Below are 23,787 nucleotides of genomic sequence, written 5' to 3'. Positions count from 1 at the left end.
ACCCGTGAAGAAAGCCGTGGGTGGAAATGTGGCTTTGATAGCTGCACTTATTTCTGGTGGAAGTAATGCTTCTTCTTCGAGACCGACCTTGTATCTGCTCCTCCGAGTCCACTTGCAATAGTCTCCAGTGATGCCAGCTACCGAATCTCGAAGGTCCCGGTCCCGAGTCATTTTCACTTGATGTCATTGATGCTAAGTTTGCTCGAAGACATTCACAATGCGGAAAAAATGATGGACTCTGCCTGCAGAATTACCTCAAAATGATTCTGTTCAGAACAATATATCCAATTAATGTTACTTTGGATGATGCGCCCCAGAGCCATTTTTATGATCAGCGTGCCACCATAGATACAGGGATCCGCCCATCGCTGAACCTCTGCGAGGCCAGAGGAATGATGCCTGCCCTAGGAAATTTGCGTAGAATGACGGTAAAAATAGGATGTCCACAGCTCCTCCCGCGATCCCTGGATCATCTTCACCTTCGTTCTCCGAGTTCACAGTTTGAAGACAGGTGCACGGCGAAGGACTAAAAATACATGCTTATTGGCACGTCTACCCTCCCTCCCTCATACAAGGAAGAATACATGCTCCTAGCCGATGTCACGTTACATTATCGCAGTATACTGTGAGTCTTCCGAAAACTAGAATCTGTAGTCTCCACAGGATGGGTACAGATCTCCTCAGTGATATTGACCTGGACTGGTCGAACCAAGTCGGCGGGACCAGTAGGCGTTGATGTATCGGAATGTCTATCTCTGCGCTTCAGGTTGCGGCTAAGACTGGCAACAAGAAGAAGAGGTGTCAAGGTCTAGAAGAATGTGAGACTAAGAAGAAGAAGAAGTGTAGGGTGCTCACCGCAATCTGGACGTTAACTTCGATGGCCATGATACCAGCTAGGCTGCCAGATATGTTCAGAGCGCTCAATACCACGATACTGCTGGTATAGATCGCACCGCACTCGATGAAAGTGTATACGGCAGCTTTGTAAGCATTGTGACCAGTCAAATGAGATACATCTTGGCCTGCGCGCCAAAGACGATATGCGATTCCGGACGTGACACTGATAGTGACGACAAGATCAATCGCGAAACTAGTTTTCGACAAAGCATGGACAGTATGTGAGAAGACTTGATGGAACTGAAGTATCACGGCCCAGGCCGCGACAGCAGTTGCTGCGCAGGGGAAGATGGGTGATGTCAGCACTCAATCAACCAGCCAACTCAAGTTTGAAAACCTACAGGATCGTCCAGCTTCCAGAATTAGCTAGCGATACCGACACTCGTAAACAGTGCAACAAGTAGAATGGAAAGATATCTTACCATGATGATAGCGAGGAACCGGTTGTGATACCAAACCACATACAGCCTCCAGATCTGTTATCACGGGTGTCAGGTTTAACACCTCCACACGCCTGTAGTTGCTCACTAGCAGTAAGTTTAGAGCGATGGTCTGAAAGAAGGAACAATAAGGCACAATTCACGGCAAGATTATGATACTCACATTGAGAATGTACAATCCCGACATCGCGAACGATAAGGGTGTGAGCTTGAGGAGGTACAAGACACTTCCGTCGGGGACTGATATTACGGCGGTATTTGTGAAGGCATGCAGAGAACGAATAAGGCAGAGAATGTTGTGTACTGTCGCGATTAAAAAGTGCAAAATGCATGTCATAGGAATAATCCTGATTCATCCAAAGGTGAGCGCTGGCAACTTATTTGACAAGTAATTGATACTACGGACCAATGTGGCCTTTTGTTTCGATTGAACAGGATGTACATACATATGCAGAAAAGCACACAGCTGTCGATGGCAATGAGCATGGTGTAAGCCTTGCCCTTTCTCTGAGTTCGGGCTCACTTGATTCCTGTCGAGCGAATTAACAGCACTGAATCTCTACTACGGAGGGTGCATACCATAAATTATAGACTCTAACCATGCTGCGGTTATGAACATGCGGTCAACATGAGGAAGTGCCACCATTTTCGCGTGACATTCAGGTAGACAGAATTCTGAGCAGGACTCAGTTTCAGCACTGTGAAGCTTAGGGGCAATCGATCGATGATCGAACAGGATGCCAGCTGGCTGTCCAAAACAAGTTCCCGGAACTGCCAGTGAGTAGTATGTGGAGCGCGTGACATGGGGATCGCCCCTAATGTTGATCTTGGCCCTTCTTGGCCTCAGACGATATGAAAAACTAGGTACTGTCGTGTGAGCCAAATACCGACAAGTGTGGAGTCTACTTACTCGTGCACCCTGCAGACGGCTATGTTACATTGTCCAGGCTAAGGTTGAGGCTGAGTTACTTATGTATCATGGCGCACCGCAAAGCCAGCCTATACACGGCTCACTCGCAGGATTTGGGAGAAGTCACGGACGCCCGGTACTCTGTATCCTACGGATGAACTCGATGCTCCTCGCTGGCTTTTGGGAATGAACGCAGCCTTCAAATTACGCTCGTCATTCGGAGACTCCGTAATCCTTGCCACCCATGACTGCAGAATTTTATCATAGTCTGCGAGGTTGCCAACCATATTCTGTACAGCACGACCTGAATCTGAACCGAGCCAAGATGAGCCTAGTCGAGCACTACATTTTCACTACCTTAAGATTATCGCTCTCAAGGCACGAACAAGGCCCAGGCGTGGGGCAGACAGTAGCAGTGTGTGTTTGGATTCTTGGAAGGCTAAGCAATTGGTGTTGTGCTAATCAGCCATATAAACTCGTTGAGTGGGTAGAAAATACCCGTGCAACGTTGTCTGCCGTTAACCCGGAGCTTCCCAAGACCACAATACAAGAAGCTTGTAACGCGAGAAGGAAGTTTGGTATGGCGTGTCATCTCGAATCTCGATTGAAGACTATTATATGAGGCTTGCGATGGAACACGGATGGGTGACTGTTTGTCTTTAAACAGATCAACAACACCAGTTTTCCATCACAAAAAAAGCCTTGAACTTCAGTATATGTCCATAGAAAGGCTTGTGGGAGACACTGAGTTGCAGAGGGATCGATATAAGTATGTGTCTCACAGCGACATCACGTATAGGTGACGAAAAGTTAAAGCTGAGTACGACGCGGAGTCAGTCTTGTCGGAACTCGGCAGCGCCCGACCACAGCAAGTTGATAGGGACTGGTAAAAGTCAATTACCACTGCTCGTTGAATTCTTACGTCCTACTATCACCATCTATCATTAATTCGCCCAGCAATGTCTAATCCAGTCACCTCTATCTCTACTCAGGCGTCGGAGACCATCGAGTCGGTATCATCACCTGGTGTCGTGCAGGATAGCCTCCGCGATGCAAACGTCAAGGTACCTACGCAAGCGGAATTGTCCACCGTAGAGTCAAAGTTGGCCACCGCGCGCTCGAAGAAAGACACTGGCGATGCTGCGTTCAAAGTTGGAGATGTCAAGAGTGGTGAGTTGCACATCCTTCACATTGTTAATTTCGGTGATCGTTACATCGCGTGCAGCATTGCGATCATACCATGAGGTGAGGACATGACCAAGGACTTGTATGATGCACAGGCGACCTCTGATGTAGCTACTATATGAAGACGCTTCTGTATCTTCACGGCATCGATAAGTACGGTCGCGCTGTGTTTGCCCGCGTTCATGATTTGCGAGCCTTAATCCTGCAGAAACGCCCTTAAATCACTTGGAATGGCTGCTCCATCGTATCCGTCATCGACATCAGCAGTAGACCAGGCTGCCGGTGCAAAGGACGTGACGACTGAGGTACGAATCTGAGGTCCGTCGATCGATAGAAGGTAACGGAAGTTCTTTGTTCGGCAGGCAGATATAATACTGGAGAAAGTATACGCAAATATGTCCGCCTGCCATATCAAACAAGAGAACTGGAAGCGGGCGGTGGACACCGCTGACAAGGTTTGTCGTTCCCGAAATCAATTACTCTTTCTTAGTTTTGCAGGCTCTCAGCAAAAACCCTGCCAATTCTAAAGCACTTTTTCGAAAAGCAAAGGCTCTTGGAGAGCTTGGGTTTTTCGAGAAAGCGGAGACGGCTCTCAACGAGATCAAGAAGGTCTCTCCCAACGGTGCGTCATGTTTTGGATTCTCTTTTGGAATATTTTCCTCACTGACGAATATGTGCTACTGTTGTCCATCATATAGAGGCACCAATGGCTGATGCAGAACTTGCGCGTCAGAAAATAATGGATCGTGAACGGCAAAAGGCCCATGATCAGAAAATGAGAGGTAAAATGTTACTAGCTACCTTTTTCCCAGCTGAGACTTATGTCACGACACTAGGCTGGCTTTCACGAGAGAAGAAGCAGGCTGTGAGCGAGTAAATGGTCTGGAGCGAGGAGACGTACATCTAAAGCTGACGATACCACGTGCATATTGTATTTTTTGAGTCAACCATGGTTTGTTACAGGATAATCTCTTCGACGTTGGGTCAATTAGACTGAAGTCTATAATGTACTTGGACTATATGTGGCAGGTAGCAAAGTTAAAATAAAATAAATCGAGGAGGGAGGCGAATATAACGCTTCAAGAAACGAGTTAGTATTGCACAGCCACTTTTAGCCAAGTGCATGAATTAACACTTGATCAGCACCCCATCGAGTCGATTTCGTCAGTGGCCACACCAAACTCTGCGCAAAACTTCCCTGAGCGCCGCAGTGATCGACAGTACTTGCTAGTTTGAACTGACGTCGAGGACCTTTTCTTATTTGAAAACCATGGCGGTTGGATTATTGTCGCTTCCTATAGAGCTGATATGTCACATTCTACTCATCCTTACCCCTGGGGACCTTTGTCATTGTATAACTGTTCGCGCTTTCCCTTAAGTGATTCCGTGTTTCCGCGAGGCTAACTTCTGAATCACGCTAGACCTGCAAAATCGTCTGGGATGCAGCCCAAAATTCGGTTCACATTCAATATAAGCTTGAGCTTTATGCCCAAGGCTTCAACGAGACTGGTGCCACCACCCCAGACTCGATCGGCGTTTCGACAAAGATGTGTTCACTCAAGAGATTGGGATCATCGTGGCGGTCTGATTTTCATACCAATACCGTTTTCGAAGATAGAGTGGTTTGTTCAGACGAACTACAACTCCAAGGGATACAGTCCGCGAAATGTGGGATTTGGTGGATGGCACGATGGGAACGGGAATGGGAACAGGCAAATCTCCGGGTCTTGATTCGGGAATGCAAGGCAAATACCACACACTCCAATATTACGTTGCGCGGCTTGGTCTCGCAGCACCATCACTGGCGGCCGAGGTCAATTGTCATTGACCCACTGCAGAATCTTGTAGTCGCAATTTCATCGGCTGCTCGCATCGATATGCCCAATACCGAGCTAGCTCTCCATGCCTTTACTGTGGATGTGTGGTTGGCTTCGTCCCAGCTTCCGCATCCGGACTCTGCGCGCACTTCCTTCGAGTGCATGCATACTTGTGATGCATATTCTTCTTACAGTGTTTATTTTGTGGGTATGCCCGCGGTCTGCGGGGATCATGTAGTTATCCTCTATTATGTGGTCAATCTAGATTTCCGAGTCGATGGTACAGACGCAGCGTCCAACATGTTTATACAAGTCATAGCTTGGAGGAAAGGACATATCAAGAGAGTAAGTCCTCTCTACTCTTGAAAAATCTGCTACTCAATATAAGCAGTATCCTTTATGTGAACGAGGCGGGCAAGGAGTAACTTTCCATCTAGTTGATGAACGAACTGTCGTTGTCGTCTCGGAAGGGCGGATGACCGTGTACACATTACAAGGACCTGGTGACTCAATCCAGCGCCGAATCGCGTATCTCCTTCCGAATCTGAAACCTGGTTTTGGTCCATCCCGGCGCGCCTCACCATACTATGTTGCTTATGCCACCCCATCATTCCACAGTGCAGTAGCTCACCCAGGCCTTATGCCCAGCTACGTGCCCTCTCCGGAGTCACAAATCATGGTTTTAGAAATTCTCCCTCGCTCATGGCCTGTGATCATGGTCATCGATATGGCCGTCTTCTCAGAAAAGGCCGCACGATCAGAGAATCCTGTCGAGGTTCCGTGGGCAGACTGGGGGCCCAAGTACACATGGTGTTTTCCGCATCACCCAAGCCACCGAATCAGTGTGTTCGGTAGCAAAATGGCATATGCTCTTCCTCGAGATCGTACTCCTGAACCTGGTCAAAGAGTGGAAGCACTCTCCTCCGATCACTTCTACGTACACATATGGGACTTCAATAAACGTTTCATTGCTCGTTCGCAAAATACCCACGACCCTGACTCACCAGACGTCGTGATTTGCAAGCCTGGTCGGTTTCCTCAGTCGTGCTTTGATGAAGACTTGACCTCGAACCATCCTTACACTGCTTCCGTCTGCCCCGAGCCCTTTTCGATGCATCGCTTTGACAGGTTTTTCTTGGAGCAAGATCGGCTCACTTTAATATGGGTAGGTGTGTTTTGTTATGATCCAGGATAAGGCGATGATTTAGTGTGTCGAAATTATAGTTATCTGCTATCGTGGTTGATATTCGGGTCATTTCCCCTGTTCCAATGGAGGTTCTCTTGGACCCAGAAATGCATTAAATGGAGAAAAGGTGCTGTAATACAGCAGAAACGTTTCAAAGCTCTCCGAGGACAAACTGACGTTGCCATTTCGGAAAGTCACGCGAATGCTTACCTTGACATGGGTAGTGTTCTTAGTTGTGACTCGAATATAACACGATCATTGACGCGTGGTCAAACTGCAGGCTCAACCTGACTCATTCATATTCAGCCTGTAGAGATGAAGATTGGCTCGGACCTCGATAGAGGACTGCGCAAATTGCATGTGATGTAGTATGAAGTATTGCATTGCGATTGAGAGGTTAGGCTTCCCTTTATGATCTCGGTGTAGGCATTCTGGCGAAGCATTACTTTGAAAACTCCATGCCGCTCCCGTTAGCAATGCCCCTATGTCAAATATAATAAGCTTCATTCATGTTGCAATGGAAAGATACTTGAGATAGTTCAGACTGATTGAAAAACTGTGACGGATGGTGATAGCCTCCGAGTGACGGAGGTAGCGGATCATCGGATTTGTACTGCTACACGATGTACTTAGGACTATGAGTTCAGCCAAATGTCCCAGATTTGTACGAGTATGAGTGAATGCGTATGTAGTCCACAGTTAAAACGTCCAGATCGCAGTCCCTCGCAAAAGTGTCTGTGTAGCTGATAAGTAACAATGTCGGTAACGTAGATATTGCTTAAGTGTCCGTGTAGTTGGTAGTAATGTCGTTGATATGAAAGTCCATCTCTGAAGTGTCTGTGTAATTAATAGCAATAGCGTCCGTATCATAGTCCAAAGACAGGCAAACAGACCATCATGTCAATACCCAGGGAGGGAATGGGGGTTGGGTTATAATGGGATGTATAAACAGGATGCACATCTTTGGCAGGAATGCTTTCTTGCAAGGTGTCAGTAGCCGGCAAGAGCCCTGCGGTAGATATCTTCGTGACGCAGTTGTTGGCGCGTGTGGAGAGATTGTGCACGAGACAAGTTGTTGCCAAAAGACGGTGGACGGGTGTGAAGCGGTGGGATCCATGCCTGACTGAAGTCGGACGAACCCAACTCACTCCAGTCCAACTCAACAGTCCGCGTCCGATTGGTGGCTATCTGCGCCGGAAACTCAACCCACGATTCAGAAGGTAAGCTCGCAGCTTGAACATTCCGCACGGCAGACGCCAAAGTATCTGTACGCTGCATATCCTGAAGCCTGATGGGATACGTTGGTTTTGGGGCCGCGATATATGGCTGCATAAGTCTCGCCATGGAGTCCCGCTCGCATGTACGAGATGGTGGTCGATACAACTTGGTCACACCGTACTTCAGATAGGAGCGGGTTTTTGTGGTTTTTATGCGTGACCAAATGCATACCCTTCCCGTCTTTTGGCAACTTAGACACAGTGGCTGCTCCCCAGAACACTGTACTCTGCTCTCAGAGAGGGTGTAAAATGATGATAATAGCTCCTTACCTTTTTCTTCTTGTTGTGACATTCATCACAGGCATGGGCCACGCGAGGATGAGCACGCTTCGATCGCACTGGCCCAGTCATGTCGCGAGTCGGAGAGTATGATTCCTCAGGAAAAACGGTCTCGCGAGCCGGAGTGGATGATTCCCCGCTGGCAGGACACTTGGTTTCGCGAGTCGGAGTAGATGATTCCCCAGGAGAGATGGTCTGCCGAGTGACGGAAGGTAAACCTCCAGCCGGAGAAGATGTCATGTTACTGTAGTGCGGCACTGTACCACCAACAAGTTCTTCGAAAAGTCGGAGAGTGATAATCAGACTCTCGTGCCAAGCTATATCGTCGAAGATAGGAGACTGATCAACAGACACTGGCATTGATAGAAATTCCATGTCAGGCTGTTTGAGGGAGCAGAATGCAGGGTAAGTCGCCGACATGATGAAAGAAGATAAAACATGAATGTAAAATAGGAGTCAGACCAAAGCGCTGCGGAGCAAGCGGTGCAACTCCAAGACATTTGGACTTGAACTGTACCGCAATTGAAAACGTATGTGCGAAACATTTGACAAGTTCCAAGTTCCAAGTGCCAATATTAACATTATGATCCGATCTGCATCAATGTCATACTATCCATGACCTAGAGACTACATGGTGGTGTGCATGTGAAATGTGTTCCCGGTCCCGTGACCAGTTCGTGACCTTTGTAGTCGATTACAAGCTTGTGAAATCGACCGGTAGGAACCCTGCCAGCAGCGCGGGTAACTGAAATCGGATTTGAATATAACAAGACTGTTCGCGTCCGGGCGGGCACCTTAAGCCTGTTACTTGTTCCGCGTCATCCATCTAAGTGTCCTCCAGTTGTATCCTCCTCGCTGCACCTCGCAACTTCACATGGGCAAACAAATTCCTGTATCTGAGTTCAAGCGAGATGAGTCCCTCAGAGTTGTAGACAACCGCACTGGGAAGGAGTACACCGTCCCGTGCGTTCCTCTTCCTCAGAATTTCGACGCCAATTGACACCATGCAGGATTGCCCATAACTCGATTCCTGCCACATTCTTCAAGGGCATTCGTGCTCCTGCTGGTCCAAATGACAGACCCGAAGACGAGACAGAACGTGGTTTACGTGTCGCTGATAGAGGTTTTCTCAACACCGCAGTGATCGAGAGTAGTATAACATATATTGACGGTGACAATGGGGTATTGCGGTACAGGTGCGTATTCTCCTCCTGCCACTATTACCAATTTTCAATAAATCTCGTAGAGGCTACCCAATCGAGCAACTCGCGGCCCGCTCCAACTTCCTCGAGGTCTCTTACCTCCTTATATATGGCGCGCTCCCTAGCGCGTCCCAATTGTCCCATTTCACAAGCGAGGTCCTCCTCCACGGACCAATACATTCTGACGCAGAAGGGTTCTTCCGCGCTTTTAGGTACGATGCTCACCCCATGTCAATGCTTACAAGTGCATTTGCATACCTGGGAAGCTACTATGGGGAAGCAAATCCGAGTCTGCAGGGTAAGTTGGTAGGCCTGGAGCATTTTCTCATTTTCATAACTTTTCGTAGGGCAAGATTTGTTCACCAAAGCTGCCAAGGGTGATGCCGCTGCACTCCAGAACATGGACAGGCAAATATTCAGGCTGATTGGTAAGGCCACCACATTGGCTGCGTGCGTACTTGTTGTTGCCCACTTGTTCGCTCACTGACAACAGTACATGTAGCATGGCATATCGTATCCGCCAGGGCCGTGATTTTGTCGTGCCTCCGACAGGAATGAGCTATACGGAGTCGTAGGTCACCGTTTTACCAGTTCTGCACCATTATCTCTCAAACTCTTCCCGTCAAGGTTCCTCTATCAGCTCGACCATCTCTCACCTACAGACCTATCAGAACTTCACTCACACAAGCCACATCCTGTTCTCGCAAAGGCACTCGACATCCTCTTCATCCTCCATGCCGACCATGAGATGAACGCGAGTTCGACGACAGTACTTCAGACTGGGTCGTCGTTACCTGATCCATTCAGCGCCGTTGCAGCAGGATGTGCGTCGCTGTAGTGAGTATTGTTCTCCGTCCTACTATACCCAATCTGTACGACATGACCGAGTCGAGCTCGAGGCATGCATACGTGCTGGATTGCATAGAGCTACCCTTGGCGCACTTCCACGTATCTTTCCACACAATTTAGATGCATATTTATGTTCATTCTCTCTTCATTTCGGTGCTGACGAACTTAACTCTCAGCGGCCCACTCCACGGAGGTGCGAACGAAGCTGTTATTCGGATGCTTGTTTCAATTGGCAGGTCCGTTATTTATTACAACTATTCCCATCGTCTCCTCACATCTTTCCCTAAGTCCCAAGAACGTCCCCGCCTTTTTAGAAGCAGTAAAAAAGCGCCAAAAGGTGCTAAGTGGATTTGGCCACAGAGTATACAAGACTGTGCGTAGTCATTCTCACACTGTTTCCTGTCCTGATGGTCGTTGGCAATCCACAGTCTGATCCGCGGTCGTTCATCATTCGCAAGGTGGCTGATGAGGTGTTTGCTGTGTAAGTGTTCATCATTGTGGCGTGGTCGTGGGATTGACCTTGGGATTAAGGACGGGTCCTGATCCATTGCTTGATACCGCAATGGCTCTGCATGATGCAGCACTAAAGGATGATTACTTCGTATCCAGAAAGTTAGCTCCGAACGTTGATTTCTGGAGGTAAATTTGTCTTTGTCCAATCATCGACATCAACTGACCAGATCTCATCTATCAGTGGGCTGATCTACCGTGCAATGGGTAAGTGCCAGTATTGTACGAAGACGGAAAAACGATGACACAGTAACGGTAGGCTTCCCGATGGACTTCTTCCCAGTCCTGTTCGTCGTGCCCAGAGTCGTGGGCTGGGTCGCACATTGGCGACAGGTGCGTCTTCCAATCTCCTTCCACTCCACCGAATCACTGAGCGTCTCCCGTGTGCAGATGATGCTTTCTCCATCCGGAGTCAAGATCTGGCGCCCTCGGCAACTCTACCTCGGCCCGTCCACACGTGACTACGTGACTCTCGAGGAGCGCACGGGTGCTGTTCAAGTTGGCGTTGGCATGGAGCCGAGTGTGATTGAGCATTCGGGGTATGTGTGATCTTTGATGGTGGAACAAGAAACTGATTCACTGAGCAGGATGACGAAGAGGCGGAAGTTGGCAGAGGCTGCTGGTACGGTCAAGAGTAAGCTTTGAGGTCGAAGGTGTAATATTCGTTTGCTTTTCATTATTCATATACCGTTGAATGCCAACGATGCCGCCCGAATGTCGAGTCTCTCCACAGTGTTCCGCGCGTAAGTCGTCAAGGAGGTTTCCTTCATTGTCGGTGAGTTTTTGTCTCTGTTTTTGGAACGTGATCTAGTAACGTTGAGAGGTCAACGTGTCACAGCTTTTCATTCTGCAGGACCGCAGCCATGGCCTCATGGAAGTGGTACCGTATTTTCATAGTCACGCCAGCTTCGACTCCAGTCACACTAGATCTTTCAGGATCACTCTCAGGCTGTCAGTCGCCAGATCCCCGCTTTAGAATGTGATTCAAGACACTAAGCCGACACACGTACTGAAAAGATTGGACTATCTACTATTGCCCTATCGAAAATTATAAGTTAGAATTGAGCAGCCCTTTATACTAATCCAACGTGCGGGTTGATGATGACTAAGCCAGCCACTAATGACGATGACGATAACGTCATGATGGCCGTTGCGTGTCCAAACTGCTGGCTACAGTAAGATAGCCTCAATAAAGTTGTGCACGAAGTCCAGATGGCTATCGTATAAGTATCATTAATAAAGATTAGTCGCGTTCCACGTCATCTTGGGAAGGTTTTCGACATCGATCAATGACATTTGAGACGCATTTGGTCTCCCATACACACTATACTTTTCCGAAGACAGTAGCTTCTGCTGTGCCGTGACAATAGTCGCAGAAGGCGTTGATGTCGGACTTGCGAATGAAAGACACTGAGCACTATTGGTCGGGGTGGATGTCGGAGTCTGAGAAATTTGTGCCTGCGTGCGGTTGGCACCTGTAGCAAAAGCAAAACCGTAGTACCCTGGGCAGTTGTCCGTAGGGAAACGGTAAGCGCTAAATAACAAGTGAGACATATTTATATAAGACACAATTCTCGCTACTTACACGTAGACGCTCCGCAGGAAAGGTTGCCCGAGGATAAAGTTGGGTGGTAGGGTGTCGGAGCGATTCGCCATGCCGAGAGTGCACAACCCTGTTTCAGTTTCTTGAGAGTAAAGCAGGTTGTTGTTGGAATCAACCTGATAATCGACGCCATTGATAGACACCGTCAAGGGAACATAAGGGTAGGTTTCGTTGCAGAGCAAGGATACGACGTTAGTCCGGTGGTCCATGGTAACGCCGGTGCCGGCTGGACCAATGTATCCATTGTTAGTGGCGTACGTAGACAGATTTCGGATAGCTATTGATTGAAGCACTGAAATGTACGCGATGAGTGAGACGGAGAACAACTCAAGTGAGAGTCTTACAAGAGTCGATGCTAGCAAATAGATCACCTGAACCCTGTGGGACAAATGACCCATTATATCCTTTGAGGCCGTCGACTTGGAACGTATTAAATGTATCCCACGATGCATTAGCCTCCAACTGAACCCAATTGATGGTCCCTTCATAATCATTCGGGTCGAGAGCACCGATTGTTAGTTTTGGGCTTCGCGGGTCAAATCGTATACCGATAACGGGATTCAACAACTGCTTTGACTGGTAGAGTTGTGAAAATACGTTATTCGTGACTGTAGTGCTGTTAAGTGGATTCAGAAACGCCCCGAGAAATCCATTGTGCATCATTTGTCTTGCGAATGAGTATGAACCGGTGTCAATCAGCACTGTCAACGCGGTGAATTAAAAATTATACTCTAAAATCCATCATGAACCTACCAAATTGCGCATCTAACACAGTGAGGATCCCGCCAAAACTCACGGTATCACTGGACTCTGAACCGTTGAAGTCAGGTCGTGCCTGAGCCCAAGGAAAATTAAGATGCTGCACATTTTTACTGTCAGCGTTACAATATGGTATGACTGTGGGGCCATACTTGGAACGTCGAGGACAATGAAGTATCGAAGAATGTTTCGCCACTGCAAAACACGCAGTCCACTGAATATGCGGCCATTACGCCAGTAGAAACGTCAATTGTAAGATTAATTTGTTGAGGTGGTGTGCCAAAGTAGGTGGTCACAGTGGCATAGTTGAAACTCGAGTCTGTGAGCTGAGAAGGGACATTCATTGCAATGCTAGCCCATGCTGTTGTGTAATTTTATCTTCAAAGGGTCATACGTTACAGAATGGCACAAACGTACTTGGATCTGTGGCCCGCGCTGAATACAGCAGTGACCCATACAGCAGCGATGAAAGGAGCATATCGCAGATCTAGTGTCCTCAACAACGCTGCAGTCGAATGCTCGGCGTGCCGTCTGCGACTCGCGAGAGATTGCTTCGGAAGTTTGTATCAAGGCAAAATACACCTGATGAACATGATGGGAAACAGTGCGCGGCGGTTACTATTAATCATTAGAATCCACGTTCATCGGTGTTCATTTGATTTTCAGGCGATTCAGCGCGCGATTAGAAGACGATTCAAAATGCGAAAATCGTGTGAAAATCACCGGTTACTTGAACACCCAAACTTTACATTCGAATATATGTAATCGATAATAATCCTCCTTTCGGAATCTAATAATGTTTGCATTGCAGATATAAAGAAACGAGTGCAAGCTTCACGAGGTAAGTATACTACTAGTACTTATCCAACGACACATCCAAGGCGGCCACATCTCGCTCGAAGCGGCTCGATGCCCTAGCCTCGAAAACTTATTGCTATCGTGACGTATGATGTCAATCCACCAGTGCTCGAATTTGGCTTGAGTCGTCCAGCAAGCCGCTATCGATTTAACAGCCGCCCAAGCTGCCATGTATATCCGAAATGACTTCTTCCGGTTGGGGAGTTATGGTGACCCCGTTACGGCTGCCTTTGCCACTCTCTGGGCGACTTGTATACTGTCTTGCCTGTGGGCGAGCAACTTGCCCAAGCCCATCATGCCTGAATATTCGTACATTCCAACGGATGACTTGAAAAACGGGCTGCGATCACCTCGTGCATCTTCTCCCATGAAGACCGCTATTTTAGAGTCTGCGGAGTTCTCACTCGAACACAATGACTCTTCCGATGTGAGGATAACTGAATCCCTCACCCCTCTACGCCATCAGATTTATCACCAGCAACACTCTCCGAATGTAACCAAGGCGTTTTGGCTGAACTTCTATCATGCTTGCAAGATCTTGCTCTTCCCAATGACAGCCATAGGATATCTGGCATTTTGTTACACTGTTCATAATCACCGTGTGCCATTGAACACCTACGGTTTCATAGACATTACACCTGGCAATCTTGGTAAGATGGCTTCTCCTTGCGGACACCGCGCATCTTGCTGAAAGGTTCCACGATTAGCTGCCATAAAGAGTGCAATCACCTCTATCAGCATCATTATCGTCACGATTGCATTGTACCCCACCAATGGTATGCTGTCAGACTTGAGGGTATGTGCTGATGTTCCTCTATCTACATCTATCAACATCGAGATCGCAGAGTGAAGAATTTTTTCGAGTTCTCTCGTCTAGGTCTCACGGTGTTCCCCTATCTACTGTGAACAGCATATCTAGTCCATCATTTGGATACATTGACGCCATCAAAGCGATGATACGATGCAATTGCTCGCCGTACTTTGTCGCTTGCGTAACAGCGTCAATTATGGTTCTAGTCGTCTCGACTTTGGCTCCTGCTATGCGTGGGTGCAATTTTGTCAAAACTCGGCGCGTTCTTTAACCTTTTTGTTTCAGTGTCAATCCAAAGTGTTCTTGCGGATGGCGATATCATGGCATTTGCTGTTGCAGCTGTCCCAGCGCAAAGCATCTACAAGTACGTGAATCAACTGAAGCGCGCAGTTTGTCTTCATTTTAACTATCCTTCGTACTTTGCAGTAGTTCGGGCTACTACTTGAATGATAGTAATGCAATTGAAAACGCGGATATTGCTGCATCGGTGCTTTGGGCGGAAATGGAACTTGATGCACAGTACTCTTTCTCCACGGCCGACAGCCCTGACTCGGATATCGCAGCATACATCGTGCCAGCTCCCCTTGACCTTGCAACGACAACAAGTTCAAGGTGGCTTACTGACGTCATCGGTATTAACCCGTCTTGCGTATGGTCATCAACAAACATAACAGGAATAGCTATGGATAACACGTGGTACCTGGGCGTCAATCTTCAGGATGCGGATTTAGATGTGACTGTCGGTTTTCTGTGTAAGTCGAAAAACCTTCTGTAGTTTACACAATGCTGACTTCTCCTAGCAATTATATCGTTTGTTGATACAATGGAAGACTTGAATGTCTTAAATCATACCACGCAGGCGCCACCAAGCGATGGGTCCACTGTGTTGCTGCTCGGCCAATGCGTGGCAGGCTGTGACATGTCACTTTTGACAGCCAGCTATGCCTGGTTAAATTTCACTAGTTTGCCGACGTTCCAGTGGAACAGAACTGATGGTCTGTATGAGCTAGCGTTCCTTGTATGCAAGCCAAACGTACAGATCAGTACGCGGGAAGTCCGCAATAACGGATTTGGCATGCTTAGCGTTCAGCCCAGCCCGAATGGCGTTAACCTCAAGACACAAGGGAATCTTCATCCCCGACAAACACCTGCTCTATTTTCGTTTGCGATGATGCACGCAGGACCTTCCACCCTCCAAGGGGCATACTATGTCGATCTAGGGGCGGATGTCCAGCAAGATTTTCTCTTCGGTAGAGAGCAAGTCAACAATCTCCCTACAAGTCCAGGTTCAATCGTGAACCTCACGGTACTGCCAACTGCAAATTTATCATTGACCTTCACTTCGATGCTGAAGTCATCGTCAAAAGGTGCAGTCCATCCATTTTTGGAAATAATCTATTCTGAATTTCTCCTCCTCGCAGCATATTTAACAGGATCCCTAGGTACTGCATACGTACCTGGAAGATTGTTGACATTTGAGGTTGTCTTTGCGACATCTTTGCCTCAGCTTGCTGTGTCTACCGCAATATTTATTCTCCTATTCATCTTGACCATCGTCGCCCATTTTAGGCGAGGCAAAGGTGGAGATTGGACACTTATCAACATTGCTGCCGCAATGCACGACTCGGAAGTTCCAGCGCAGTTTTCCCAGATGAAAGCTGATTTATGCCAAGGGTCACGTTTGTGGTGGGACAGGAAGAGTGTGCAGGAAGATGTGGCGGAGATAATCGGCGACCGGAACATCGTATTGGAAAAGCAAGCCGGTGGCTCTGATATTCTACGCATTACTTGAGAGCGTGTCTTGTTTATACGAGTTTAATGTTACTGTCGAGGCGAGTGGTAAACTTGGTTCCCAAACTCTAGAGGGCCGTAGTGGGCTATTATTCGCGGTGGTGGTGAGTACATACTAGCAGGGTGTGAAGTTATGGAGATATCGTGCTGATTAGCTTGACAAATAACTGTGGTTCAACGGTATAACCCGGGAACCCCCAAGCTAGCGTGAGGCCTTGAGGTGCGCGAGAGCGTGTGTTATGTTACATCAATCTAAAAATATCCGAAATAACTTCTTCTGCCAGTGGGTTATGATGACCCGTTTTCACCTCTGCCTTCGCCACTCTCTGACCCGTGACTTGTATACTGTCTTGCCTGTGGGCGAGCAAGGCCAAGCAGCATGACGGAATATTCGTACATTCCAATGGATGACTTGAAAAACGGACTGCAATCAGCTCGGACATCTCATCCTATGAAGACCGCTCTGTTAGATTCAGAGTTCTCACCTGAATACGATGACTCTGGGCCCGATGGCAGGGTAGCTGAATCGCTCGACCATCTACGCCCTCAGATTTATCACCAGCACCACTCTCCAAGTGTAACCAAGGCAGTTTGGCAGAACTTCTATCATGCTTGCAAGATCTTGCTCTTCCCAATGACAGCCATAGGATATCTGGCATTTTGTTACACTGTTCATAATCACCGTGTGCCATTGAATACCTACGGTTTCATAGACACCACACCTGTCAATCTTGGTAAGATGGTTTCTCCTTGCGGACACCGCGCATCTTGCTGAAAGGTTCCACGATTAGTTGCCATAAAGGGTGCGATCACCTCTATTAGCATCATTATCGTCACGATTGCATTGTACCCCCTCAATGGTATGCTGTCAGACTTGAGGGTATGTGCTTGCGTTCCTCTATCTACATCTATCAACATCGAGATCGCAGAGTGAAGAATTTTTTCGAGTTCTCTCGTCTAGGCCTCACGGTGTTCCCCTATCTACTGTGAACAGCATATCTAGTCCATCATTTGGATACATTGACGCCATCAAAGCGATGATACGATGCAATTGCTCGCCGTACTTTGTCGCTTGCGTAACAGCGTCAATTATGGTTCTAGTCGTCTCGACTTTGGCTCCTGCTACGCGTGGGTGCAATTTTGTCAAAACTCGGCGCGTTCTTTAACCTTTTTGTTTCAGTGTCAATCCAAAGTGTTCTTGCGGATGGCGATATCATGGCATTTGCTGTTGCAGCTGTCCCAGCGCAAAGCTTCTGGAAGTGCGTGAATCAACTGAAGCATGCATTTTTTCTTTATTTTAGTAACTATCCTTCGTATTTTTCAGTGGTTCATCTGTCTATGCAAGTCAAAACAAGGAATTTGCTGGATATCTGCTTTGGGCGGAAATGGAACTTGACATACGGTACTCTTTCTCCACGGCCGACAGCCCTGACTCGGACATCGCAGCATACATCGTGCCAGCTCCCCTTGACCTTGCAACGACAACAAGTTCAAGGTGGCTTACTGACGTCATCGGTATTAACCCGTCTTGCGCATGGTCATCAACAAACATAACAGAGACATTAATTTTTAACTCCACGAATGCCTCGGAAGTTTTATTGAATCTACAGGACGCAGATTTAGATGTATCTATCAGTCATATGACGGGTAAGTCGAATAAACCTTCTATAGTCTACATATTGTTGACTTCTCCAAGGGCATTTCTCATCTGCGTGGATTCTTGAGCCATCAGATCCCTTAAATCATAGTACGCAGGAGCCACAAACCGAAGGTTCCACTGTGTTTCAGTTCGACCAATGCGTGGCAGGCTGTGACATGACACTTCCGGGAGCCAGTTATACCTGGTTGAACTTCACTGGTTTGCCGACTTTCCAATATCTGTCGGCTTTCGAAGATCAGTCGGAAGAGGAATTTCACGAAGTAGCCTTCCTCGTATGCAAGCCAAATGTACAGATTATGACGCGGGAAGTCCGCAATAACGGATTCGGCATGCTTAGCGTTCAGCCCATCCCGAGTGGCGTTAACTACAAGACACAAGGGAATCTTCATCCCCGACAAACACCTGCTCTATTTTCGTTTGCGATGATGGGCATCGCTATAGGACCTGTCAGCCGAAATAGACTATACTATGTCGAACTAGGGACGGATGTCCAGCTAGATTTTCTCTTCGGTAGAGAGCAACTCAACAATCTCCCCACACGTCCAAGTTCAACCGTGAACCTCACGGTACTGCCAACTGCAGATTTATCATTGACCTTCACTTCGATGCTGCAGTCATCGTCAAAAGGTGCGCTCCATTGGTTTTGAAAAAAAAATAATCTAACTTTCTTCTTTCGCAGGGTATCTGTCAAGTTTCCTAGGTACTGCATACGTACCTGGAAGATTATCGATTCCCGAGGTCGTCTTTGCAACATCTACGCCTCATCTTGCCATATCTACCGCCATGTTCACGCTACTTTTTGTCCTGACCATTGTCAGCCATGTCAGGCGAGGCAAAGGTGGAAAATTGACGCTAATCAATATCGGTGCCGCTATGTGTGGCTCGGAACTCCCGGCACAAATTTCCCAGATAAAAGCTGATTTATTCGAAGGGTCACGTCCATTGCTGAACGGGAAGAGCGTACAGGGGGATGTAGCGGAGATGATCGGCAACCGGAACATAATCATGCGAAAGCATGCTGATGGCTCTGGTGTTCTGCACATTAGTTGAGAGCGTGTCCTTTGTATTTATCAAGTACTAGGAACATGAAATTGATCATGTTGGAGAATGACAAGGTCCAATTGGCCATGTTTGATGATTACATTTTTTTTAAATTAATTAAAGGTTTTTGTCCATTGAGAGTGATACTCTCATTGCAGGCATCTATCAATTTTCCCTGGCCAAACATTGAAAAAATATTGTACAAAAGATAGATATTTCCATTTATCTTTATGCCAGGAAGATTGAAGAAATATAATTCATGTTTCTGCACACATTACCTAGTTAGTCAACTGGCCCCCTATGGTAATCTTAGTATGTGAGGGTCAATATTCAAATTGCCTAGGGGCTTGCAGTAGTCGTCCTAAGGAGGTTACCTTCATTGTCGGTGAGTTTTTGTCTCTGTTTTTGGAACGTGATCTAGCAACGTTGAGAGGTCAATGTGTCACAGCTTTTCATTCTGCAGGACCGCAGCCATGGAAGTGGTACCGTATTATAGTCGCACCAGCTTCGACCCCAGTCACACTAGATCCTTCAGGACCACAGCATCAGGTGTAAATCAACGGCCAGTGCACCACGGTGGTACCACAGGCAAATGGAATATCTCTGGTAATTTAGACCAAATATCTTCCCTTTGTATTATCGCGCGAGTCGTCAAAGACTCGCGGCAAGCCTCACACAACTCATATCGTCCAATAAAGCGCATCAGCACCTTCAAAGGATCGCGGGCATAGTTCATCATATAACACACTTCATCCAATGTATGTTCGCAGATGTGGCAACACCTGAAGATCGTCTCGTCGACAAAATTTTTCATGATGCTTTCTATTTCCTCCTTGCCATGCATGAGACAGTTCATGTCCTCCCGCGTGAGCATGCCCCAACGAGCAGCGTGCTCACTATTAGGACAGCGTTTCTGGCGGACTTCATCATACTCGCATGATATTTTGATGCGGGCAAGGTGGTAAAACGCAGCGGGCAGAATTTCTGGAATGTCAAACTCGCGGGCGATGCGAATCGCTGCGGCAGGCTCTGACATTTTCTGTTCGTCATCGAGTTCCGGGTCCCACGGCAGGGTTGTCTTGGGCTCGAATATCCTTTGTGAATCGATGTCGTCCAGAAAATCCCATCTCGGGAGTGTCTGCGGCCAATCTGCCTTGATGGACGTCACAATGTGCTCGTAAAGCTGGTTGACCTGGTATTTCTGAGCAATGTTAAGGAGACCCCTTAGTCTGATGGGTGTATCAGAAGCGCGTGGGGGAATGATTATAGCGGATGAACTTTCCAGGTATTGGCAGTTGTTCAAAGCTTTCAATTTGATAGTCGGGCTCACCAGGGGTAATAAAATGTTTGAAGAAGGTCTGTCACATCCTTTAGCTCGTCGAACATGCGAAACATTAAGAGGCCGTCATGTATTTTCTGGGAATGGCTGCCAACAGGCGGTATGGGTACCAGAAACATGCTCCCGAATGCAGGTGAATGAAGGGATAAAATTGCCTTGTGGACACGGAACAAGTAATTCACCGTGGTATGATCCTCTGGGTTGTCTTGTTGCACGTAGAGGATAATGTCTGCGGCGTTGAAGCTGAATTTCTCGACATCTTTGTACACAACAACAGGATTTTCCATGATGTGAGGGTCAATTATATTCAAATTGCCTAGGGGCTTGCAGTATAGTCGTTGGCTTTTGTTTACGTGTCTTTATCACGGTAGAGATGAAATTCAACTCCATGCCATTATGCATCATGAATGTATGTATTATTGAATTGATCGAGTTAGAGTGCATAGCAGGTTACATAGTAAACAAATGATTCGTGACTCGCGGGCCCTACAAAGTCAAAAGACAAAATCATAACAGTACACGTCGATACGTAGAAAGAAGGCTGGGATCAAAAAAAAAAAAAAAACATCGTCGAGTGTAGAAAGTCACCGTTGCACGTATCTGCCCGGTTCCTGAATGTACAACTCAACTAATCTAGATGAAACCGAAGGAGTTCATTCTCCCCTGCTTCATTTTCCAGATGAGACCTTGACCCAAGCATCATAAGGTGGATGATGTTTGTGGGGTTAAAGTCTTCTGAGTCTGCGATGCTATTGTGCGGCGCAAGATTGCCAGGGCTGTCCATCTTTTCTTCTATCCTCTCGTCCTTGATGATAGATACACGACCAGGCCCTTGCGGCTTTGACGCAGGTGTGTAGACCGCAGCAGTGCAGGTGATAATCACCACGACAGCCAGAGGCACAAGGAGCAAAAGATATGTTGACCGATGGTATTCATATCCCAGTGTCTGCACGTGAACTGCCGCAGGGTACTGGGTCATGGAGGTATTACTCAACGACTGGAGTTCTCTTTGCCACACCTATAAATGAAAGTATGTAGGCAACTGCTGAATAAAAGCAGTGACAACTTGCCGTTCCAAGGAATTCGACACCCCCTCTCAGGTAGTTTTCCTACTCCGTATTAGCGATGAAAGTTCCTGCACTGATGTATGCCTGAACACTCACCAACAGGGAGTTCAATGAATCACTGTTCCATGTATGAGAGTTGGCACCGATCATTTGAATACCAGTCGCCATGGAATTTCCGGAAAGACTCTGCGTATCAAACATCATCATCCAGATGAGATCTGAGATCTGGTCTATATAGGGTGCTTGTTGGCCTCCAGGATCCAATGGCTCATAATCTGTGGTACCGTTCATGTTCACGGTAGTCCCGTCAAATCCGACATTGACAGATGTAATAAGAGGGGAAACTTGACAGATAGTGGGTGTGATGAAGGAGTACGAAGGAGCAAAGCCTTGTAAAAGAACAACTTCTCAAACTTCAGGATCAGAACGTCATGCCACATGGTTCAGGACCGCGATTCACTCACGGAAAGACTGGTTTGTTGCCTTCTCGAAGTCCTGGTATTTGCAGACCGAGCCTATTAAAACACCATCTCCCAGACGGGTATTGGTGTATATATCAACCAATGCCAGGATATCGCTGGTGTCTAGGGAGAGTTGGCAACAAATTCCGCCAATTGCAATGAATCCACTCACATGCGACCGAATCACTTGAACAATTCGTTATCGTGACAAAACTCTGTATATAATAGTCTGCGGTGAAGACCTGATTTGGCGCAGTGATCGAACTTCCTGGTGATGTATTCTCATATACACCCACATTTGGATAGGTGTCGGCTGCGTTGAGGAATGCCTGTTGTCGACATTGGACGTCCGCGCTGAGGCCCTGCTGGGCTGTCGTATAGCTTCGGGTCCATCCTGTAGTATATTGTAACGGGATGCTTGAACTGGCATTTTGCGTCATAGTTGAGGCATTTATGAGTATCCCCCCTAAGCATCGTGTCACACAGTGACCTTTAAATTAGGCACACACGATGATGGCCATACCTGTTGAACCATTATACAATACACCCTGATAGGGGATGTAGTACGGTGAACCTAGTTCAGTCGAGGCTGCCGCATTTCCGGCTTGAGTATACAGAGTCACATCAGTAAGACCGAAACCTTGCATGCCTGTCAGTAGAGATGTCGTTCAGTTTTAATATGATTGATAAGTGAAGGAAGATAATACCTCTTGTTACGTTCATGTAGGTGGCAAGTGGGGAACTCTCACTAGGATACGGAGCAACGTATCCCTTCCACGTAGCTTGAAGTTGGGCGGCGGCTACGGAGTAATCCACCGCTGTGCCCGTAAAATGAAACTGGAGATCCACAGGTGTCGGGGCCAAAAAACTAGTCCAACTGCCAAATTTGCGAGTCAGTAATGACAAATATCTCGTAAAGACCTATCGTAGGTTACCTCGATGTGAGCTGTCCGCATAAAATGCTATACATCAATGTATATTTCAGCCACGTCCAGTACTGCACGTCGCCGGGTGCGATATCCCTTCTTCCATCGCGCATACATGCCAAAGATTTTACCCAGGCCCAGGCGATCTTGAGTCCACGTACACCGACGAGTGGTTGTGCTGTTATTAATGAAATACTTCCTCGCAAAGTTTGCAACGACAAGGGATGACTCAGTCGTGCTGTCAGAGCTGCTTGAAGTACAAGACCCAGGAGACTGAAGCAATGTATGAGTATTTAGCACGTTTAAATTGTGATGACAGAAGAACGCACAATGTATTAAGGAAAGCAATAACTGTCGCAACAAGCGTTACCACGTAGCTCGTTATGCGTGGGTTATCAATCGCAGCTCTGGCAGCACTACTGGGCAGATTGACGTAGCCTTTAAAATGAACATGGATCGCAAACCACAAAGCGACAGCGAAGATGGAAACTTGAAGGAAAACACAGCATGCCAGCTTCCCGTCCAAAAGATTCTGGATTGTACAGTGGCGCTTGATCCGAGAAAGAGAGGGCATTGGTGATGGGCGATCACTATTGAATACCCCAATCCCAGGAGGCCTGCTTTATAAACCGGAAGACCTTTTCTGGAACAAAACTTGGATTCATCCGGGTAAAATTCTGCTAGTACGCGGAGTATGGGCAACTACTTCAACGCGGGTGAAACGTGCTTCTGTTCGAACATCGGGAGGCGAGTAGTCATATACCACGTTGTCTTTAACTGGATACTCTGGGGCAGGACGCACCAGCTTCGGATCATTGCAAAACTACCAATCCTCATCCCCTGACAATTTCGGCTGCATATCGCCATATTTCGACACAGGTGTTGCGGTATCGCTTCTCCATCAGAGAACCAATGAGTC

General features: G+C 47.4%; 10 protein-coding genes across 10 annotated transcripts; 5 read left to right on the top strand and 5 right to left on the bottom strand.

Annotated features, from left to right (window-relative positions):
* Nucleotides 1-268: 268 nt before the first annotated feature.
* On the bottom strand, nucleotides 269-2,443 carry DEU56DRAFT_573886 (uncharacterized protein). Its single transcript, XM_041346883.1, has 10 exons — nucleotides 2,248-2,443; nucleotides 1,917-2,197; nucleotides 1,861-1,867; nucleotides 1,744-1,803; nucleotides 1,501-1,684; nucleotides 1,426-1,449; nucleotides 1,320-1,373; nucleotides 1,239-1,263; nucleotides 856-1,172; nucleotides 269-808 (listed from the first exon to the last, which is right to left on the bottom strand). Exons 2-10 carry the CDS (start codon nucleotides 1,981-1,983, stop codon nucleotides 611-613), a joined length of 936 nt encoding a protein of 311 aa, XP_041204522.1. The 5' UTR covers nucleotides 1,984-2,197; nucleotides 2,248-2,443; the 3' UTR covers nucleotides 269-610.
* A 607-nt stretch (nucleotides 2,444-3,050) lies between these two features.
* On the top strand, nucleotides 3,051-4,510 carry DEU56DRAFT_825482 (uncharacterized protein). The gene is made up of 8 exons (XM_041354289.1): nucleotides 3,051-3,417; nucleotides 3,473-3,492; nucleotides 3,557-3,585; nucleotides 3,641-3,737; nucleotides 3,795-3,887; nucleotides 3,931-4,054; nucleotides 4,131-4,214; nucleotides 4,269-4,510. Exons 1-8 carry the CDS (start codon nucleotides 3,207-3,209, stop codon nucleotides 4,307-4,309), a joined length of 699 nt encoding a protein of 232 aa, XP_041204521.1. The 5' UTR covers nucleotides 3,051-3,206; the 3' UTR covers nucleotides 4,310-4,510.
* A 44-nt stretch (nucleotides 4,511-4,554) lies between these two features.
* On the top strand, nucleotides 4,555-6,971 carry DEU56DRAFT_825476 (uncharacterized protein). The gene is made up of 5 exons (XM_041354288.1): nucleotides 4,555-4,792; nucleotides 4,854-5,594; nucleotides 5,641-6,414; nucleotides 6,474-6,655; nucleotides 6,716-6,971. The coding sequence occupies exons 1-4, from the start codon at nucleotides 4,703-4,705 to the stop codon at nucleotides 6,549-6,551; spliced, it is 1,683 nt and encodes a 560-aa protein (XP_041204520.1). The 5' UTR covers nucleotides 4,555-4,702; the 3' UTR covers nucleotides 6,552-6,655; nucleotides 6,716-6,971.
* Nucleotides 6,972-7,026: 55 nt separating this feature from the next.
* Nucleotides 7,027-8,631, bottom strand: DEU56DRAFT_825472 (uncharacterized protein). Its single transcript, XM_041354287.1, has 2 exons — nucleotides 7,983-8,631; nucleotides 7,027-7,932 (listed from the first exon to the last, which is right to left on the bottom strand). Exons 1-2 carry the CDS (start codon nucleotides 8,409-8,411, stop codon nucleotides 7,426-7,428), a joined length of 936 nt encoding a protein of 311 aa, XP_041204519.1. The 5' UTR covers nucleotides 8,412-8,631; the 3' UTR covers nucleotides 7,027-7,425.
* Nucleotides 8,632-8,717: 86 nt separating this feature from the next.
* DEU56DRAFT_825469 (citrate synthase-like protein) lies at nucleotides 8,718-11,279 on the top strand. The gene is made up of 14 exons (XM_041354286.1): nucleotides 8,718-8,954; nucleotides 9,002-9,187; nucleotides 9,238-9,491; nucleotides 9,541-9,643; nucleotides 9,696-9,764; nucleotides 9,821-10,030; nucleotides 10,219-10,278; nucleotides 10,331-10,415; nucleotides 10,471-10,523; nucleotides 10,574-10,681; nucleotides 10,737-10,759; nucleotides 10,812-10,885; nucleotides 10,943-11,091; nucleotides 11,140-11,279. Exons 1-14 carry the CDS (start codon nucleotides 8,866-8,868, stop codon nucleotides 11,195-11,197), a joined length of 1,521 nt encoding a protein of 506 aa, XP_041204518.1. The 5' UTR covers nucleotides 8,718-8,865; the 3' UTR covers nucleotides 11,198-11,279.
* Nucleotides 11,280-11,301: 22 nt separating this feature from the next.
* On the bottom strand, nucleotides 11,302-13,603 carry DEU56DRAFT_573801 (aspartic peptidase domain-containing protein). The gene is made up of 6 exons (XM_041346882.1): nucleotides 13,332-13,603; nucleotides 13,067-13,275; nucleotides 12,909-13,014; nucleotides 12,500-12,856; nucleotides 12,138-12,432; nucleotides 11,302-12,086 (listed from the first exon to the last, which is right to left on the bottom strand). Exons 1-6 carry the CDS (start codon nucleotides 13,390-13,392, stop codon nucleotides 11,786-11,788), a joined length of 1,329 nt encoding a protein of 442 aa, XP_041204517.1. The 5' UTR covers nucleotides 13,393-13,603; the 3' UTR covers nucleotides 11,302-11,785.
* A 1,265-nt stretch (nucleotides 13,604-14,868) lies between these two features.
* DEU56DRAFT_903754 (uncharacterized protein) lies at nucleotides 14,869-16,286 on the top strand (the record flags this gene model as incomplete). The annotated part of the gene is made up of 4 exons (XM_041356649.1): nucleotides 14,869-14,947; nucleotides 15,010-15,335; nucleotides 15,384-15,950; nucleotides 16,005-16,286. Coding segments are annotated over exons 1-4 (1,218 nt in total), but the record flags the coding sequence as incomplete, so codon positions are not given.
* A 147-nt stretch (nucleotides 16,287-16,433) lies between these two features.
* Nucleotides 16,434-19,116, top strand: DEU56DRAFT_573741 (uncharacterized protein). The gene is made up of 7 exons (XM_041346881.1): nucleotides 16,434-17,108; nucleotides 17,166-17,254; nucleotides 17,304-17,502; nucleotides 17,555-17,633; nucleotides 17,699-18,021; nucleotides 18,071-18,661; nucleotides 18,714-19,116. Exons 1-7 carry the CDS (start codon nucleotides 16,754-16,756, stop codon nucleotides 19,082-19,084), a joined length of 2,007 nt encoding a protein of 668 aa, XP_041204515.1. The 5' UTR covers nucleotides 16,434-16,753; the 3' UTR covers nucleotides 19,085-19,116.
* A 333-nt stretch (nucleotides 19,117-19,449) lies between these two features.
* Nucleotides 19,450-20,701, bottom strand: DEU56DRAFT_892620 (uncharacterized protein; the record flags this gene model as incomplete). The annotated part of the gene is made up of 2 exons (XM_041356322.1): nucleotides 19,450-20,352; nucleotides 20,406-20,701. 2 exons carry the CDS (start codon nucleotides 20,699-20,701, stop codon nucleotides 19,632-19,634), a joined length of 1,017 nt encoding a protein of 338 aa, XP_041204514.1. The 3' UTR covers nucleotides 19,450-19,631.
* A 146-nt stretch (nucleotides 20,702-20,847) lies between these two features.
* DEU56DRAFT_573703 (uncharacterized protein) lies at nucleotides 20,848-23,755 on the bottom strand. Its single transcript, XM_041346880.1, has 9 exons — nucleotides 23,198-23,755; nucleotides 22,878-23,141; nucleotides 22,650-22,819; nucleotides 22,466-22,591; nucleotides 22,115-22,408; nucleotides 21,946-22,065; nucleotides 21,578-21,885; nucleotides 21,485-21,523; nucleotides 20,848-21,432 (listed from the first exon to the last, which is right to left on the bottom strand). The coding sequence occupies exons 1-9, from the start codon at nucleotides 23,440-23,442 to the stop codon at nucleotides 21,043-21,045; spliced, it is 1,956 nt and encodes a 651-aa protein (XP_041204513.1). The 5' UTR covers nucleotides 23,443-23,755; the 3' UTR covers nucleotides 20,848-21,042.
* Between the last annotated feature and the right edge of the window lie 32 nt (nucleotides 23,756-23,787).

This window comes from Suillus clintonianus (assembly GCF_016758775.1).
Source record: "Suillus clintonianus strain FC179 chromosome Unknown DEU56scaffold_88, whole genome shotgun sequence".
Taxonomy (NCBI): domain Eukaryota; kingdom Fungi; phylum Basidiomycota; class Agaricomycetes; order Boletales; family Suillaceae; genus Suillus; species Suillus clintonianus.
Note: the sequence above shows the minus strand (reverse complement) of the source record. Positions and strands in the feature narration are given on the sequence as shown.

What these genes read in the sequence shown, in the direction of transcription:
- DEU56DRAFT_573886 (XM_041346883.1), bottom strand. Translation starts at nt 1,983, where the DNA reads ATGGTGGCACTTCCTCATGTTGACCGCATGTTCATAACCGCAGCATGG. An exon ending in CGAAACAAAAGGCCACATTG is followed by an intron (nt 1,685 to 1,743) that starts GTCCGTAGTATC and finishes TGGATGAATCAG; the next exon opens with GATTATTCCTATGACATGCA. An exon ending in CGGGATTGTACATTCTCAAT is followed by an intron (nt 1,450 to 1,500) that starts GTGAGTATCATA and finishes TCCTTCTTTCAG; the next exon opens with ACCATCGCTCTAAACTTACT.
- DEU56DRAFT_825482 (XM_041354289.1), top strand. Translation starts at nt 3,207, where the DNA reads ATGTCTAATCCAGTCACCTCTATCTCTACTCAGGCGTCGGAGACCATC. An exon ending in AGTTGGAGATGTCAAGAGTG is followed by an intron (nt 3,418 to 3,472) that starts GTGAGTTGCACA and finishes CATCGCGTGCAG; the next exon opens with CATTGCGATCATACCATGAG. An exon ending in CGGTGGACACCGCTGACAAG is followed by an intron (nt 3,888 to 3,930) that starts GTTTGTCGTTCC and finishes TTAGTTTTGCAG; the next exon opens with GCTCTCAGCAAAAACCCTGC.
- DEU56DRAFT_825476 (XM_041354288.1), top strand. Translation starts at nt 4,703, where the DNA reads ATGGCGGTTGGATTATTGTCGCTTCCTATAGAGCTGATATGTCACATT. An exon ending in ACCTTTGTCATTGTATAACT is followed by an intron (nt 4,793 to 4,853) that starts GTTCGCGCTTTC and finishes GAATCACGCTAG; the next exon opens with ACCTGCAAAATCGTCTGGGA. An exon ending in GGAAAGGACATATCAAGAGA is followed by an intron (nt 5,595 to 5,640) that starts GTAAGTCCTCTC and finishes CAATATAAGCAG; the next exon opens with TATCCTTTATGTGAACGAGG.
- DEU56DRAFT_825472 (XM_041354287.1), bottom strand. Translation starts at nt 8,411, where the DNA reads ATGTCGGCGACTTACCCTGCATTCTGCTCCCTCAAACAGCCTGACATG. An exon ending in GTCACAACAAGAAGAAAAAG is followed by an intron (nt 7,933 to 7,982) that starts GTAAGGAGCTAT and finishes AGCAGAGTACAG; the next exon opens with TGTTCTGGGGAGCAGCCACT.
- DEU56DRAFT_825469 (XM_041354286.1), top strand. Translation starts at nt 8,866, where the DNA reads ATGGGCAAACAAATTCCTGTATCTGAGTTCAAGCGAGATGAGTCCCTC. An exon ending in AAGGCCACCACATTGGCTGC is followed by an intron (nt 9,644 to 9,695) that starts GTGCGTACTTGT and finishes CAGTACATGTAG; the next exon opens with CATGGCATATCGTATCCGCC. An exon ending in GCAGGATGTGCGTCGCTGTA is followed by an intron (nt 10,031 to 10,218) that starts GTGAGTATTGTT and finishes CTTAACTCTCAG; the next exon opens with CGGCCCACTCCACGGAGGTG.
- DEU56DRAFT_573801 (XM_041346882.1), bottom strand. Translation starts at nt 13,392, where the DNA reads ATGCTCCTTTCATCGCTGCTGTATGGGTCACTGCTGTATTCAGCGCGG. An exon ending in AGCGCGGGCCACAGATCCAA is followed by an intron (nt 13,276 to 13,331) that starts GTACGTTTGTGC and finishes ATTACACAACAG; the next exon opens with CATGGGCTAGCATTGCAATG. An exon ending in ATTTGCTAGCATCGACTCTT is followed by an intron (nt 12,433 to 12,499) that starts GTAAGACTCTCA and finishes TTCAATCAATAG; the next exon opens with CTATCCGAAATCTGTCTACG.
- DEU56DRAFT_573741 (XM_041346881.1), top strand. Translation starts at nt 16,754, where the DNA reads ATGACGGAATATTCGTACATTCCAATGGATGACTTGAAAAACGGACTG. An exon ending in GTATGCTGTCAGACTTGAGG is followed by an intron (nt 17,255 to 17,303) that starts GTATGTGCTTGC and finishes TCGAGATCGCAG; the next exon opens with AGTGAAGAATTTTTTCGAGT. An exon ending in ATCTATCAGTCATATGACGG is followed by an intron (nt 18,022 to 18,070) that starts GTAAGTCGAATA and finishes GACTTCTCCAAG; the next exon opens with GGCATTTCTCATCTGCGTGG.
- DEU56DRAFT_573703 (XM_041346880.1), bottom strand. Translation starts at nt 23,442, where the DNA reads ATGCCCTCTCTTTCTCGGATCAAGCGCCACTGTACAATCCAGAATCTT. An exon ending in CTACATGAACGTAACAAGAG is followed by an intron (nt 22,592 to 22,649) that starts GTATTATCTTCC and finishes CTCTACTGACAG; the next exon opens with GCATGCAAGGTTTCGGTCTT. An exon ending in TTCAAGTGATTCGGTCGCAT is followed by an intron (nt 22,066 to 22,114) that starts GTGAGTGGATTC and finishes AACTCTCCCTAG; the next exon opens with ACACCAGCGATATCCTGGCA.